Source organism: Cyanistes caeruleus, chromosome 5 (genome assembly GCF_971803275.1).
Source record: "Cyanistes caeruleus chromosome 5, bCyaCae1.hap1.1, whole genome shotgun sequence".
Classification (NCBI taxonomy): Eukaryota; Metazoa; Chordata; class Aves; order Passeriformes; family Paridae; genus Cyanistes; species Cyanistes caeruleus.
Genome location: NC_141705.1, coordinates 18,577,051 through 18,593,662, shown reverse-complemented (window position 1 = coordinate 18,593,662; position 16,612 = coordinate 18,577,051). Strand labels below are relative to the sequence as shown.

At 39.6% G+C, this 16,612-nt stretch overlaps 1 protein-coding gene and 1 long non-coding RNA gene across 3 annotated transcripts in view; one reads left to right on the top strand and one right to left on the bottom strand.

The window, feature by feature from the left end:
* SEL1L3 (SEL1L family member 3) overlaps positions 1-6,482 on the top strand; it is a 34,450-nt gene extending 27,968 nt beyond the window's left edge. Inside the window, exons 20-24 of one of the 2 annotated variants that reach the window (XM_086890397.1) lie at positions 736-845; positions 2,110-2,237; positions 3,689-3,791; positions 3,886-3,958; positions 5,178-6,482. In XM_086890397.1, coding sequence (XP_086746523.1) covers positions 736-845; positions 2,110-2,237; positions 3,689-3,791; positions 3,886-3,958; positions 5,178-5,347 — 584 coding nt within the window. In that variant the 3' untranslated portion in view covers positions 5,348-6,482. The remainder of the gene's footprint in view (positions 1-735; positions 846-2,109; positions 2,238-3,688; positions 3,792-3,885; positions 3,959-5,177) is intronic. The other variant, XM_086890396.1, reaches the window with a different exon arrangement.
* LOC147652959 (uncharacterized) lies at positions 464-16,554 on the bottom strand. The gene is made up of 2 exons (XR_015287220.1): positions 16,402-16,554; positions 464-946 (listed from the first exon to the last, which is right to left on the bottom strand). It is a non-coding gene; the product is annotated as an uncharacterized LOC147652959 (long non-coding RNA).
* Between the last annotated feature and the right edge of the window lie 58 nt (positions 16,555-16,612).

Sequence of the window (16,612 nt, the reverse complement as noted above, 5' to 3'; positions counted from 1 at the left end):
TAGATGCACAAGCCAAAGTGTAGAAGAGTTTCAAACCATTTGAGGAAAGCTTAGGTCAGATAAGTGTAGACACACTCATAGGAGTTTTTAAATTCAACAGCACAGCTTAATGCAACATCATGCTTGCTCCTGTCTGGGTCAATGCCCTCTCTTTTGATGGATTTCATTATGGTCCAATGTCACAGAAAGATGTTTGTAAAATATTTGCTGGGCATTGCTTCCTTCTAGACAGGAAAATTGTAACCCTACTGTTGTCCTGGGTTGAGTTGGATTTGAAACTAATAAAATTACCAGCAGCAGCATTCCATAACTTTTGGGAAAGATTCAGCCACCATGGTGTCAGATACAGAGAAAACACATAGATGGCATGAATTTAAGCCTCGTCAATTTAGTAGGGCTAATCTGACTAAATAAAGCTTCAGGTTGTCCAAAGACAGATTAAGCAAGTGAAGAAGGAATGCTATATAAAGACTCTCAAGCCTCTGTTTTTGTAAAAGCAATGTCACTCACTAAATTCATTAGAGAGAAAATGAGAGATTTCATCCAGGATAATTCTTTTCAGTGGGAGGCTGATATAAAGTAGCCACAGAGACAATTAGACAGAGAGTACATTTGTTTTTTAATATTGTGCTTTAAATAGAATTACTGTTAACTTCTCCATCACATTAATAGTTGGTTAATTCTATTGCTACAAATTGTCTAAATGATCTTCCTGGTTTTTGGTTTCTTCCACAGCTTATTTGAAGATGGGTGATTTCTACTACTATGGTTACCAGAACCAGAGTAAAGACCTTGAGCTCTCCATGCGGATGTATGCCCAGGCTGCCTTGGAGGGTGATTCACAGGTGGGTCTGCAGTCATGGCAAAACATCAGAGTGTAGAACAATCTGAGAATTTAGCTGTGACTGGTTCTTCTGCTTGGCCTCATCTGCACCAAAGGAACCTGCTAGAATAAGTTACAATTATTTCAAAATACCTTGTGAGTCAGTAGTTGCTGTTTCATAATAGAAGATAAACTTAGCATGGATGAATGGTCCTAGAATTAGGCTGCTTTGTAAGCTAGAGGTAAATGGCCTCATTTAGTGCTACCTTATCTTGGCACAATTGACTCAGTGTTTTTGCTATTGCAAGAGGAAGAATTAATAGACTGTTGGGTTGTATTCTAGTCCTATCCTCTGCCATTTTATGATAAAAAAAAAAAAGAAGACTGGCCCATTTCCCTTTGTATATTATACCAAGTGAATCCCAGAGTGAGCTTTATTCACTAATGAAGGTTTCATCTTAAAATGCTTAATAATTAAAGAATACACCATGTATATTAGCAAAGACATGCAGTGTTTCACCACTGAGTTTCCTGTTCTCAGGCCCTCCTATTGCACCTCCTGGGTATAATATTCAATTCTTCCTGTCTCTATGGCAATATCACCAGGCCGTGTCTTGTATGTGATTTATCAGAGGTAGCATGGGTGGGTTCTGTTTTGAGGTTATTGGGACATAACATTACTGCTAAACTAGCAAAGGAAAGAGGAGATGCATAGTTACTTTAAAGCATGAAAGCCAAAGTGGTGGGGAAACCTGTAAAATGTCTCATGTGTATTCATCTTCCTGACTCTGAAGAGACACAGGATTGCCTAAGACTTGTCCAAATAAGCAAAACTGTAAGATTAAGGACTCAAATTGTCTGAAGGAAATTTCTGCTCTTAATTTCACTATTCAGATTCTGTTGATCTGTAGAGCTGTGTGAAGGGGAATTGAACAGTAATACAATAGAAATCAATTTCTGTTTTCACTCTGTATTTCCCTAGGAGATAAAATATGACAGTTTGATATGGTAACTGTGCTTAATGAGCAACTGAAAATAAGAAAGAAACCATCTGGAAAAGGATATGAGCTAAGAAAAGTGTCACAACATCTGAATGCTTCTTTTGCATTTTCACTATTTACCTGAGCATACGGTTAGGAGAAAGGACTCTCATAATTATTTGGTGCATATCACATTACGCTAAACAAATTTAGGAAAGAAAGTTATAATTATTTAGATACCTGGTGCTTAAATTCAGATATGAAAATTTAATGTTTACAAACTGTGCATTTTTTTTTTACTGTTAGGGTTTCTTCAATTTGGCCCTTGTCATAGAAGAGGGCAACTCTATACCTTCCTATATTTTGGATCACTTGGAAATTGATCAAGCATTGCATTCTAGTAATACATCACTTCTTCAAGAACTGTATTACAGGTGAGTCTTTTTTACCCTTAATCAGCATCTTCTGTTTTTCCATGTGAGTAACATTTATCCTGGAGGACAGCAACTCATGTTACTATTAACTTTGTTTGCTTTTATGATTTAAGGCAGGTTAAGGTCAATATACTTGAAATTCTTTAATTCCTAAGTATATTTCAGTTTATGCCTCTTAAAGAGATGTGATTATATATGGTTACCTGAAACAGTAGGGACTGGATTCAACAATCCAGATGATCTTTTCCAGTTCAATATATGTAAGTTCCTAAGTTAGGTACTGGTGATTTGTGCACAGTCCAAACCAATATTTCATAAATTTAACATAATTTAATACAGAATTTGAAAATGTGTAACTGGCATAATAGCAATCCTTCCTATTGATTTTGCAAATGTTTCCAGGCTGGCACAGAATAATAGGTATCTGAGAATGTTACAGGTCTGCTGCCTGAATGACCTGTGCCAGCACTGTTTGTTGACAAACCACCCAGAACACTCTGGGGTTCTGGTACAGAACCTGGGTTTCCCTTTATACCCAGGTAAAGCAAGAGGTGTTGGAAGGCACAGTGGGAATCTGAAGCTTACACAATTTGGTGAATTTGTGGAATTGCCTTTCAAATATTTGAAGAAGGAGGAGCTAATGGTTAATACGTGAGGCTGTGAATGACGAGTGGTTTATCATCTGTTTTGCTACTGAGTGAACCCAGAAGAGTGAAGCTAATACCAACGTTAAAACCTCATTTGTCTCTTCTCCAGCAATTTGCTGAAATTGTTCTTCACTGCAGTTAGACTGAACTTGTATCCTAAATTACTTCCACTGCACATGAAACTACTAGTCAGAGACCTAGGGGTTCTGGACCATCTGGGATTGTAAGCTTGAGTCTGAATTCTGCCTTCACTTGGGCTGAATGCACCTGCTTTGCTGTAAGAGTAATTCCAGAGTTGACAGTGCTGAAGGGCTTTCCCATCATCATACAGTTCTGTCTAAAAGGGCACATACCTTTATGTATTTATGTGTCTCTCTCTATACATATATATACACATACACACACAGTCTATGACTTTATAACTAAATTAAATGTATAACAATTTGTAGAGAAAAGGTATACATCTATATATGTCACCACTCCCTCTCCTTAGCTTTGTAGAAGAGAATCAGTTGAAGCTTTAAATAGATGCCTGTGATTTAGCTGTCTAAACTGCCCTAGTCGGTGAACTTGTATTTGATAGAATCGAGAAAGCTGCTCAGCTCACCCCACAGGAGATAGGTGCCTTGTGCTAGTCAGCTAAAACACTCTTCAAGCTCTGACTTCATTCTGCTGTACAACATTGTCTCTAAAGGAGTTTTGGCATCAATGTTCTGTGTAGGTAACAAAATTTTGAGAGTCACAGATGATCAATGCCCCAAAATTGTAGAGGAGGACTAATTACTTGTTTTTATCTTCTTGTAGATGCTGGAATAATAGTAACCAGGAATCAATTAGTCCATGTTCATTAGCATTGCTTTATTTTCACATGAGAGTTTTCTGGAACAATGTTTTACACTCTACTCTGGTATGTAGTGCTCCTTTATTACATGCACGATTGATTTGGAACTCTACCTTGGCTTTGCACTGCTCTAACTATGTTTTTAAAATTATTGTCACAGATCTACTTCATGGGAACCTTTCTTTTATCAATTCTTGTTGCATTTGCAGTGCAGTCTTTTCAATCTTTATCTGGTGAGTATGTGTAAAACTGAAGAAAGAGGAATAGTCTTTTTATGGCAGTAGAACATTCAAAAATGAAGTCAGAATTCTATATTTGATAGAAGTACCTCTAAGCAATAGCTTCTTTAACATGTCATTTTTTTGATCATTAAAAAGGGGTAGATGAAGTAAAAGCATCTTTAAAGCTTCTTTTTCTCTTAATAAAGGAGATTCTTAATAAAAACATTAACTGCAGGTGATTATTCTCCATCTCTCAACATGCAGTATTGTTACAGTAATTTTATGACTTGGATTCCCTGTGTAATCTCTGCTATATGCAATCAAAGTGTGTCTCCTGTTTCATAGAACTGGATCAGATGCAGGGTGGGAGAAAAAGAGCTGGTGGTACATTAGAGTAACTTAGTAAGAATCAGTTCAGACTCTTAACATCGGTTACAGAATCAGCAAATGCATTCAGTCAGGAGTTGCAAACTCTTCCTGTCCTAAAACAGAAGGTTTTGCTCTATGTTGTCTTTTGATGGGACAAAGACTATTAACAAACAGAAATGCTAGACTTCAGTCTATTAAAACTGCCATAATGTTTTCTACCACACTGAAAAAGATATCAGAGACAGAATCACATTGCTGAGTAAAGGGAGAAAACCCTTAGCATCACATGAAAAATAATTAGTCATCATTTAAAAAGCATTTCCTGCTTCAGTCAAGTGTTTCAATTCAGATCTTAAGACTTGATCAGGAAATTGTGAATATTACCAATTATAAAAAGAATTTCTGCCACTACATACATTTTCTTACGTTGTGTTTTAACCCCGGTAGTAAGTATATGTCAGAAAATAATATTTTCTGATATATTTCTGTAATAAAATACTGAAAAAATTACTTTTATGTTGATAATCTACACCTATAAGAAGTAGTATTTTAAAAAACCCAACACCATTAAATCTGAAAAGACGATTTGAATTAAGACATGTAACTCTGAAGAATATGCTGAATGTGGAAATAATTCTGAAATCCTGTTTTCCTTTCTTACTATCAATTTGCATAACTTGGTAATCATGCAACTAATGTATAAAATATATAATTTTAGATACTCTTCTTTCATTATTTCCATACCTTAGAATATTATCTTTATGTGTAATTTTGCATCCACATAATATATAAATATTGATTAATAGACTTCCTAGACAAAGTGGGGTTTTCTTAAATGATTTCTTTTGACATTCTTCTGAAGCTCGTAATTCTCCCGGAAGAAGATCAGAACCATTGTCACATGACGTCCCTTCTTCCTCAGGGAATGACAGCGAGGATGTTACCAGACCAGTACAGCGAGATGAACCTACTCTTTCAAATGATTTATCACAGCAGGAGTCAAACCCTCAGAATCCCCTTGTTAACAGCTGAAGTGTAGTTTTCTTCAGATTTACGTCCATTGGGAAGACGGGATATGAGCAACTACAAATCTAAGAACTGGCAACCAACCCTGTACATGGCATTAATAATGCAGTCCAACAGCTGAAGGTGTAGGGAAGTTCACTGATCTGACTTCACTATAGAGGAAAAGCATCTGTATAATTTATTTAAGTCCAATGATGATGCAGATTTATTTAACTCCAGTGATGATGCAGATTATTTCACTATACCCAGTATACAATCATACTGTATGTCATGGAAGGACCTGGAAGGAAACCTGCAAAGTCTTTGCCTAATTGAAAAAGAAGCAAACAGGTTTTAATGAAGTTTTACTTACATGTCTAATAGCTTATTAAATTGCTTTTACTGCATTTGAGCTTATTTATTGCTGAAATCAGCAAAGTTTTCCCAATTTGAATCATGGAAATTACATAAAAGCGAAACCCAGTTACCAATACTTTCCAAGTTCCATGGAAACCAGTTGGGACTTTGGTACATGCAATGGTAACAATAAGTTTTTTGGCATTTTATATTCCATGCTAATTTTTCAATGTGAAAAGTGTTTTGTTTTGAAAGAAAACAGACCAGGAATATTTGCAATATGGTCATAACATATTAGTTATGATTGCTAAGTTTTACTCAAAGTTTTACAAGAATCCACATTCCCTGGTGGACACAAGAAAATGTTTCTCTTCCTTCCAGGAGCCACTGATTAGAGAAAGGAGCTCCCCAATGAATAAATAGAAGAATGTTTAAGTGTGATCAGATGACACAAAGTGAACAAAAATTTATTTTTGGATTCTTCTGTAGATAACACTGGCAAGGATTTATTTCATGTTCTATAGTGACTCTAAAAGACACTTAAGTGACAGTTTATTTGATAAATGTTGAATGGGATATATAAATACCATGTATGGAGTGCAAATACCTTCTATCTGATTTAAAGCTGTCTGTAAAGTGGCTGTAGGAAAAGTGTAACCTTTACAGCAGATGTGCAGTCACCTCTGCAAAATGATGTAGATCACAGACTATAAATTGCATCAATCTATGCATTATTGAGGGTTAAATCCACTCGCCTTGCACTACATTATTTACTCTTGTAAATAAAAATATTTTTTTAATTCAACCTGTATGTGGAGGAATTTCTTTTAAGGCACCTCTAGGATGAAATACTATCTTACTGTTACAGTCTCTCAAGATCATTATTTATGTGTCTGTTTTCTTAGCTTCAGATGACACAATCAGCTTTCACTTTCTTTGAGGAAAACAGCTCCCTTACAGAGCAAACCCAGAATATTTGTTTTTCAAGCAAGACCTAGGAAGTTTCAGTAAGAAAGGAATGATTTTGAAGGCAGAAAGCTCTGACTTTCAAGAGAGATTTTTACATTTATATATAAATGTCTATACACACCTATCATCAAGGCACATTTCACTTGCAGAAAACTGAAAATTCAGAAGTGTTGAGGGAAGAGTTGATGCTTTGGGGCAACAGTGCTCTGGGATAAAAATGAATATGTTGGAACTCCTCCCCTCCCGCAGAGAAAGTAAATTGTGTGCCTTTACTGAGGTTTTTAATTTATTTGATCAAGAACTGTGCAAACAATACTTTTTGTTCTTAGTACAGTTGTAGATACATATTTTGCTCTTTCTATGTATAGGTGAGTATTTTCATGTGTTAGAAAGGAGCTTGACTTTTACATACTAAGCTGTTGTACTCACTGGGGTTAGATTATGCCTATTTCATATCCATTGCAAATGGTGCCCATTATTTTGAGTCTGTTTTGAGTTGCAAAAACTTGTGCAGCTAAATTTGATTATATCAAGTTCCTTAACACAAAGATACAGCTATCTCAAGAGCCCTCTCAACTGTATTTTTGTCACCTAATAAAAGAGGACTGTGCATCTATTAAAACTGGAGCAGACTTAGATGGTAAAGCCAAAAGCATTGCAGAAAGCCAAGTGTAGCCCTTGAGGGCAAGCAGACAAGTATCACAACATAGGCAGTGTTAGGTTAGGTACTGAATGGCATGCACAGTTAGATGTTCACAAAAAACTATTTAGGCTTGCATAAGACAAATCTTGCTTATAGTTAGCTACACATTAAATGTGTATTTTGCTACAAATGCCACATGTAGCAAAACTGAAGCCCCTGGTGAAATACTAATCCCATGGGAGTTTGTCATTGGTGGTGTGATTGCGGCCCATGTGTTGCAATCTGGGAGCTCTCCGAGCAGCTGTGGTTTAGATTGTGTACATACACGTCAGAGTTAAGTGTTAGCACTCTGGCTCACTCTGTTGTCCTCTCTAAAGCCCATGTTCTGAACTCTAGTAATTAACTAATTTGAAGAGTTCTGCCAGAAACACGATTCAACACCTATATTCAGATGGTAATTGTTGAAGCTGCAATATAGTTCATGACGCCAGCAGTTAATAGTTCCATCTTTGTTTATTGTTACCTGTTACATCAGAAGTTCTACCAAAGTATTTTAAGATAAGCAGCTCTTCACAATAAACTGGCAATCCTGAAGGCTAAAATAATTATTCTCCTTCACTTCTTATAAGATCCAGGGGGCTATTGACAATCTAGAGGATCAACCAATTCCCACTGAGAAAGAGAATGGTTACGTAAAGCAGCTACATAATTCTACTACAGCCACAAGGAAAGCAGAGAGAGAACGGAAAAATTGTTGCTGCATCAAGAATTATTTTTCATAAATTGAAACATGATCACTGGAGTTTATAGTTTCTGCAGCCCATGCTGAGTGTTCAGGGTGGGAATAATGAAATAATAAATCTCGGATGTAGGGCTGAGCTGCTCTGTAGTTTGTTTATACACATCTGCTAGAAGTCTGGCCATCTGAACAGCACAGGTCATGCATAAGGCAGTGTAAGTGATGACTTTTTCTCTCTCCCTTTGTTCTGCTCCAAATCATCTCTAGCAAATAAATTATGGACAAGAAAGAATTTCAGAAGAATTATTTACAAAACAGGTACCAAATTATCTAAAATGAATGCAATTTATACCAAGTAAATGGAAGAAAATGAAGGGGAGAGAGGTTGCTACATGCAATGTAGCAAAACACTGTGGGAAGAAGAGAGAATCAGGTAGGTAAAGATAAGCTAAAAAAAAGAAGTCAGTGTTGAGCAGTTGAGTAGTTACCAACTACAACTTTATGAAGAAATCAATTCAAACCAGTTATGAAAGATTTGCAGCTATACTGAAAAGTTTGTTCAGCTCTGGATCACACAGTAGAGTGATAGAGGGACAGCACTGAATGTGGGGAACACCCTTATGGGGGTGACTGACCGCTGACTGCATGGTGTTGCTTCCCAGACTACAGTGAGGAGCTTTGCATCCCAATAAATAGGCATGAGGACAGAATTAAAGTTCTAGAATACCTTGCAGTATCAATGTTACTCAGTGATAGAGGGGACACTTGTGAATTAATCCTGGTATAGTGATTACATATTATAAACATACCCCTTGCTGGTATTTTTGTATTCCGATTTAAGCTACTGGAAAAGTATAGATGATCTTTGAAAGCCACATGTGAAACATGGATTTTCTGTGAAGAGAATTGATTTAAAGCAGATTTTTGTCTGTGTAAGCTGTCCCCACTGACTAATGGACTATGACATTTAACACTGACTGTTGACCCTTATCCTGGATGAAAGATAGCACAAAGGCATGAAACAAGTTGAATAAGCTTTGGCAGAGGAATTCCATCCATGCACTCTGTCCTTTCTTCCATAAATGTGTGAACTCTATTAAAAGACTGGGATGTAGAAAGAACAAAAATAAAAGGCTGGATTTTTAAAAGAAAAAGCCCAAGGGTAAGAAAATGAAAGAATGTCAACGGGAATCTGAACACGGAGCAATTTCCTATGCTGTCTTCTAAGATGTAGGTGACAGGAACAATTATTGAATAATCAACAGAAAATTGTAAATAAAGCACATCTGGAATACAGGTGCATTGGAAATGCATCACAGCTTCGTTATTTATCTAAATACCTAATTCCTATGCCAGGACACTTTGTTATACTTGCAATAAGGAAAGTAACAGTGAGCCTATACCTAAGTAGAAGGTGTCTGCATAAAAGCAGCCACATATAGATAAGTGAGCATCAAAATCAGACCAGAAGAAATGAGTAACCAAAATGGAAAGGAGAAGATACTTGCATTACTGCAGTATATACTTATGTAATAGTTACAGGTAAACAAGAAAGAAACCTAAAAACTACAACTAAGCAGAAGCCAAATTACCTGCAGCAAATCAGATATTCTGAGGCACTGGTGTTCCAAACTGAAATTGCAACAACAGTGCTGAGTGCCTGTTGACTTAAGGGACTTGAGTTATTTGACAAGTGCTATCAGATACCCATCTACCTTTGGGCATCTTAATAACCCCTTAGAAGAAAACTGGCTGCAACAGCTTTGTTTATAACTGTGTTCATTGATCTTTCTGCTAACGTATTCCTTGACCTTGCTTCCTTCCTCGGTTCGCATTTTCTGATTTCTGTTATGTCTTTTGCTTATTTCTTTTGACCTCTCCTTGATCACCCATGAACTGTCTAGATAGCTCCTAATGCTCAGCATTGCTATTTGCTCTTATCGGTTATACCAAGTGAGCAGGAAAAAGCACAAGCCCTTTAGCAAACCTAGCACCCTTTTTTGATAGTCTGCCAAGGCAGGAACTGAGATATCTGCTCGGCACTTTCTATCTGTTCATTGCAGCATGTCCTGAGAAATTGATTTACACAGCAAGTAATTGTGCAAGTTATAAGCAAATCTCCCTGGATAGATTTGTATTAATAAACTAACCAAGGCCAGGCTCTGCTGTCTGGTTGTGATAAGTTAAAGCTTTCCCTGTGAACCCATTTACCTCCTCTGCTACTTCTTGGGACCTGAGTTGGCCCATAAAGTCCCATAATGGTGCCCAGCCATAGTCTAGGAGGATTCTTCTCAAATGGGCTTGAGCTAGGTCAAGCAGCATGCCCCCAAACAGCTGTGATAATCCCAACCCAGTGCCTCCAGACCCTTGCTTAGTTGTGCAGATGAACCAAGACTGTTTGCCTTTTACAGGCCATGAGGCTCCCACTCCACTCCATCTGCAAGCAATGACTGAAATTAGTCCTTCCAATTTTGCCAGCCTCTTTATCAGTGTGAGCCTTCCAGCAGCCCCATGTGTTCAGAGCTGTTTTGAAGGCTTGCTTTCTTAAAATAAGTGTGCTCAGCCTGTGTTTGCAGAACACAGGACAGCCTTTCCAAAAAACACCAGTACTGACTAACTGGAATTAAAAATTAAAGTCTCCACTCATGTTTTATCTTGTTTCATGAAGACCAGATTGTAGTTTTCCCCTTCTGCTCTGGAGAGTTAGTAGTGGCAATAGCATTGTCCCTGCTTCCTTGTCCCATGTCAGCGCTATCTTCTGTCCTACCCAGGTGACAGGGTTTAGAGGCTCCTGTCTCTCATCAGTGCTGCATTGCTCTTCCAAGCCAGCTCCCGTTGCACATGGACAGCCTTTCCAATTTAATTTTTGAGTTAAGCACAGTACACTAGTCCCAGAAAATAAGTTAACCTTTGCAGTTCAGCTGGTTACAATACCAGTAGGGGAAACACAGATGCACCTACTCTAATGTAGAAGACTCTAGGTTAGTTCACTAAACAAATATTAGAAGTTGTAGAGGATCAGGCAGCCTGATCAGGAGAAGGAAGTGGGTGAGGCCTTCTACTGGCAGCTGTAAGTAGCCTCAAAAATCACAGGCACTAGGTTCTTGTGAATGAATTTATCTACACTGACATCAGCTGGAGAAGCAACAGAGTGAAGCACAAACAGTCCATGCAGGAGGTTCCTGGAAAGCACTGATGACAACTTCCTGACACAGGTAGTGGAGTTCCCACAAGGAATAGTGTGCATCTCAGCCTCATGCTAACAAACAGGGAAGGCCTCCAGAGCTGGAGATGTGAAGCCTGGGGGTAGCCTTGGCTTCAGTGACCATGAGATTTGGAGTTCAGTATCAGGCAAGGAGGAGACAGGGCAGGAAGCAAGATTGCAGCTATGGTCTTCAGGAGAGCCTAAGTTTAGCCTCTTCAGGGATGCTCTTGGAAGAATCCCATGGAAACAGGCACTGTAGAGAAAAGGGGTTCAAGGGCTTTGGTTGAAAGCCAAGGATCACTTCCTCCAGACTCAAGAACAGTGCCTCTCAACAAGCAAGAAGCCAGGCAAAGGTGTGAAAAGACCTGTGTGGATGTTTAAAGACCTCCTGTCCTTACTCAGGTGTAAGCAGGAAAGACACTCGAGATGGAAGAAGGGTTGGGCCACTCTGAATGAATATGGGGTATTTTCAGAGTACATAGGACTGAGACTGAGAAGGTCAAGGCCCATCTGATATTAAATATGGCCTAGGATGTCAAGGACAAGAAAGACTTCTTCAAATACACTAATAATGGAAGGAAAACAAAGGATCATGTGGGCCTGTCACTAAATGGAGGGGTTACCAAACACCTTCTTTGCATCAGCCTTCACTGACAAGAACAGCCCTCAGGAGTCTCTGACCCAGGAGACCAAGGTAAGGGAATGATGGAAAGAAGACTTTCCTTTGGACAAGGAGAATTGGGTTAGAGAAGACACAAGTAAACTTGATATCCACAAGTCCATGGGCCGTGACTGGATTCATCCATGAGTGCTGGGAGAGCTGGCATAGCAAGGACTCCCATGATCATGTTTGAAAGGTCATGGAGATCAAGAAAGGTGTCTGAGGACTGCAAGAAAGCAAATGTCACCCCAGTCTTCAAAAATGGCAGGGAAGAGGACCCAGGGAACTATCAGCCAGTCAGCCTCACCTCAGCCCCCAGAGAAATGATGGAGCACCTCTTTCTGGAGGCCATCTCTATCCACATGGATGAAATGAAGGTGATCAGGAATAGTCAGCATGGACTCACTAAAGATAAATCACGTTTGGCCAATCTTCTTGCCTCCTGTGGTGAAACAGCTACCTGGATGGTTGAGGAGAAAGCTGGAGACGTTTTCTGCCTCAACTTCAGCAAGGCTTTTGATGCTGTCCCTCACCTCCACAGGTTGAAGAGATGGGCAGAGAAAAGCCATCTAAAATTCAACAAAGACAAATACAGGGTCCTGCACCTGAGGAAGAGTAATCCCACACACCAGCACAGGCTGGGGGCTGACCTGCTGGAAAGCTCAGCTCTGTGGAGAAGGACCTGAGGGTCCTGGTGGACACCAAGTGTCCATGAGCCAGCAGCGACCTTGTGGCCAAGAGAGCCAATGGTACCCTGGGCTGCATTAGGGAGAGCACTGACAGCAGGTCAAGGGAGGTGATCCTGCCCCTCTACTCAGCCCTGGTGAGGGGCATCTGGAGTGCTGTGTCCAGTTCTGGGCTCCTCAGTAAAGAGACATGGAGCTCCTGGAGCAGGTGCAGTGGAGGGTGACAAAGATGATGAAGGGACTGGAGCATCTCTGTTAAAGGACAGGCTGAGGGAGCTGAGCCTCGAGAAGACACAAATGAAAGGGCAGCTCACCAATGTCTGTCAGTATCTGCAGGGAGGGTGCCAGGAGGATGGAGCCAGGCTCTGCTCAGAGGTGCCAAGCAATAGGACAAGAGGCAGCAGGCAGAAACTGACGCACAGGAAGTTCCACCTGAGAATGAGAAAAAACTCTACTGTGTCAGTGACAGAACACTGGAACAGGTTGCCCAGAGAGGTCTTGGTGTCTCTGTCACTGGAGATATTCAAGAACTGCCTGGATACAATCCTGTGCCGTGTGCTCTAGGGTGATCCCACCTGAGCAGGGAGGTTGGACCAGATAACCAACCAGTCCTGGTCTCTTCCATCTTTACCCTATTTATGATCAGAAATTTTTCCTGTAGATCTTTTTAAGTCTTTTCTGCTATGCTCTGTCTGACCCCAATCAATAAGTCTTTATAATATCACCAGCAGCCTTCAGAAGCACTAACAGGCCAATATTTAAGAGTTAATTTTCTGACCTGAAAAGCTGCCATAGATTAAAGACATGAATCCAAATATTCCAAAGCCTAGGGTAATTGCCACATTCTTCAGATAACCAATTTGAATTAAGAGGATTAATATTGGTTATCTACACTGATTAAAAGCACATCCTTACAGAGGCCAAAACCCACCAGAGGAGTGACAGCCATGCAGGGATAACCATGGCAAGTGCAGGTGTGAGCCCTTAGTGCCAGGGGCCAGAGGCTGTCAGGCAGTGTTGCTGCCCAGCCTGTTTTTCGGGCTCTCCTAGGGCAAATTCTTCTATCCTGCGTGGCACTACATTAGTGTGACCTGCAAACATACCCTCTGTGCCTTTACAAAGTTAAAGGGAGATAAAAAGCTTCATTCTCATATCTCAGATATCTGGTGCCAATGCACAGGATATCCTTGGCACTTGGATATTATCAGCCCTGCAGAGGGGTAGTGCATGACAGGATTGGTTACACTCTGTTGCTGATACGTCAGATAGAAACCACCTTGTTCAGCATTTCAATTAATAAAATACCTATGCACCCTTCCAAGAAAGCTTTGTTACCCCATGCGATAATTCAGTTCAAAAGAAAGAAAACAAGAAGGAACCAGACTAGCTTGCAAACCCTTATCTTCTCCCCTGCCTCTTGACCTTGTGTCCCAAAACCATTATGCCAGGAATATTTAGATTATTTTGTGATGCAGCAAATGCTTGTTAGGGGTACATGCATATAAAAAAATCCTTCCTTCAGATGAAATAATTTTTATGACCATAAGTCTGCCTATAAGAACCGTAACATTTGAATTACCCAGGCATCTACCTACCCCACCACCACTTGCAGATGAAAGCAGAAATTCAGATATCTATCCTGTCCTTTGTGTGCCTCATAATTCCAGAACAACTTTTCATCATCAACACTTTGATGATGAAAGTCTGGGTTTAATAAAGACCCCTTCTGCAAATATGTAAGATACCTGCAATTGATTCTTTCACTTAATCCAATTAAAGTATTTTCTTTGAAACATTTAAATGGTTACAAATACATGCCTAGGACAAAGATGTTCAAGATGTGGTTTTTGAAGATACACAATTAATGCTACTTCACTAAAGAATAATTGATCTAAAATATCTTAGATATTTATCTCACCCTTGATCTCCTTGACACATGACATGGTTTAACCCCAGCAGGTGACTAAGCCCTATGCAGCCACTCATTCACACACACTCCTCCAGGATGAGAGGAGAGAATTGGAAGAATAAAAGTGAGGATATTTGTGTATTGAGATAAAGATGATTTAACAGGTAAAGCAAAAGCCATGCATAAAGGCAAAGTAAAACAAGGAATTCTTTCATGCATCCCATGGGCAGGGAGGTGTTCACACAGACCCAGGAGAACAGAGCTCCATCACACGTAACAGTGACTCAGAAAGACAAACATCATCACTCCAAATGTCTCCCTCTCCTTCTTCCCCCAGCTGTATGTGCTCAATATGTTGGAACCTCCCTTGGATCAGGTAGGGTCAGCTGTTCCAGCTATGTCACCTCTCAACTCATTGTGCACCTCCAGCTTCCTCACTGCTGGGATGGGGTGAGGGCCAGAAAAAGCTTTTACACCATGCAGGCGCTGCTTGGCAATAATGCAAACATTTTCATATTGTCAACAGTTTTCTGAAAAAAATCCAAAACATGACCCCATACTAGCTACTATAAAGAAAATTAACTCAGCCAAAGCCAGCACAACAAACAAATCCAGAACTTTATGCTTTAAATTGAGGGTATTTGTAAAAGAAAGCAATTTTTGTTTGGCTGTGAATAAATGGAAGCAATGGAAAAACAAAAGTAAAAATGACACACAAAAAAACCCCAAACCCCCCAGTCACTGGAGTCCTGAGAGTATTCTGAAGCCTTTTACAGTTTCCATCACTCTTCTATACAGAAATAGAAGAGCAGGTCACTTAGTCTTGACTGCATTTCTCCAATAATTACAGTGACTTTGTTTATAGCAGCACAGAAGAGCTTAGAATATTCTCCTGGAAGGTTTTGTGTAGCAGAAGACAAAGCAGCCCAGGAATGATTCATCCTTGCATGGACTATCCCAGATGCTATTAGAAAGCTGACCTCTACTCTTTAGTGAGGAGATAATGGTTCCCTTTCACCCAACAATAATGAGTGAAGTCCAGACAGTAACAGCTCTTGAACCCAGCTTGAGTTCATAAGCCATATTAGATTGCTGATGCTGAGCAGCAATCCCACAGGAAGCATCTCAGACTTTGAACACCCATAACTGGTACAGGACTAGGCTGGACTGGGGTCTGCTGCTTATACCCTGTAAATTTTCCATATTTTTGCCTTAGTTTCTGTGCCACCAGCCCCAGCATATATCTCAACCACTGAAGGGTAGTCCACCCCAATCTATACTTATTGGCACAGGTGACATAAATTCATAAGGTACATAATCTACATCACAAGACAAATTCATTTTACCTCCATTACACTTGGAACATATAATCATTCTCTCAGTATCCTTCAAGATCTCTGTTTGCTAGAAGCACATATAACACTATCCTGAGGACAGCATTTGTGTGCCACCAATAAAAAAAGCAAAGTATTAGATCGTTCCTGTGAACATTTGACTTCAGATAAAATACTGTACAAAACGAGCAGGACAGTTTCTGATAGAAATGGGACATTTTGCAGAAAGAATAGACATTTTTTCTCTCCTACAGACATAATAAATAATCAACTGGTATTTTCCCATCACAGCCACCACAGAGCAAATTTTGACTACGTTTAAAAACTCTACACAAGTTAGCTCATAATTGGGGAAGAGAAAGAAAAGAATAACACTGGCAATAAAACTCGACAAAAAATTCCTCAGTGAGGACATCCTTCAGAACATTGCTGATATGCCCAAGAAAAAAAAGCCCTTCCCCCACATCTCCTCTGGTTCAAGAAAATATTCTGAATAGAAACCTTGTTTCTTCCTCTTGTAATACTGTGGATTCAGACCAAGTAACAGGTGCCAAATTACAAAAAAATTGAGCACCTACCTCTTCATTAAACAACCACATTTTAGACTATGCGTGTCCAGGAGCAGCCCTGCCCACCATGAGCAAAACTTCAGATACACAAATACAGAGCTGTTTCTGACTCATACCAGCAAGCCTGAAGCTGACTGCCCCTATCAAGAGTTGTTTTATTTCAGTCACTTTTCAGCTGTTTTCAATCCCTTTATTTTACTTTTAAGCCTCCCCAGCTGTG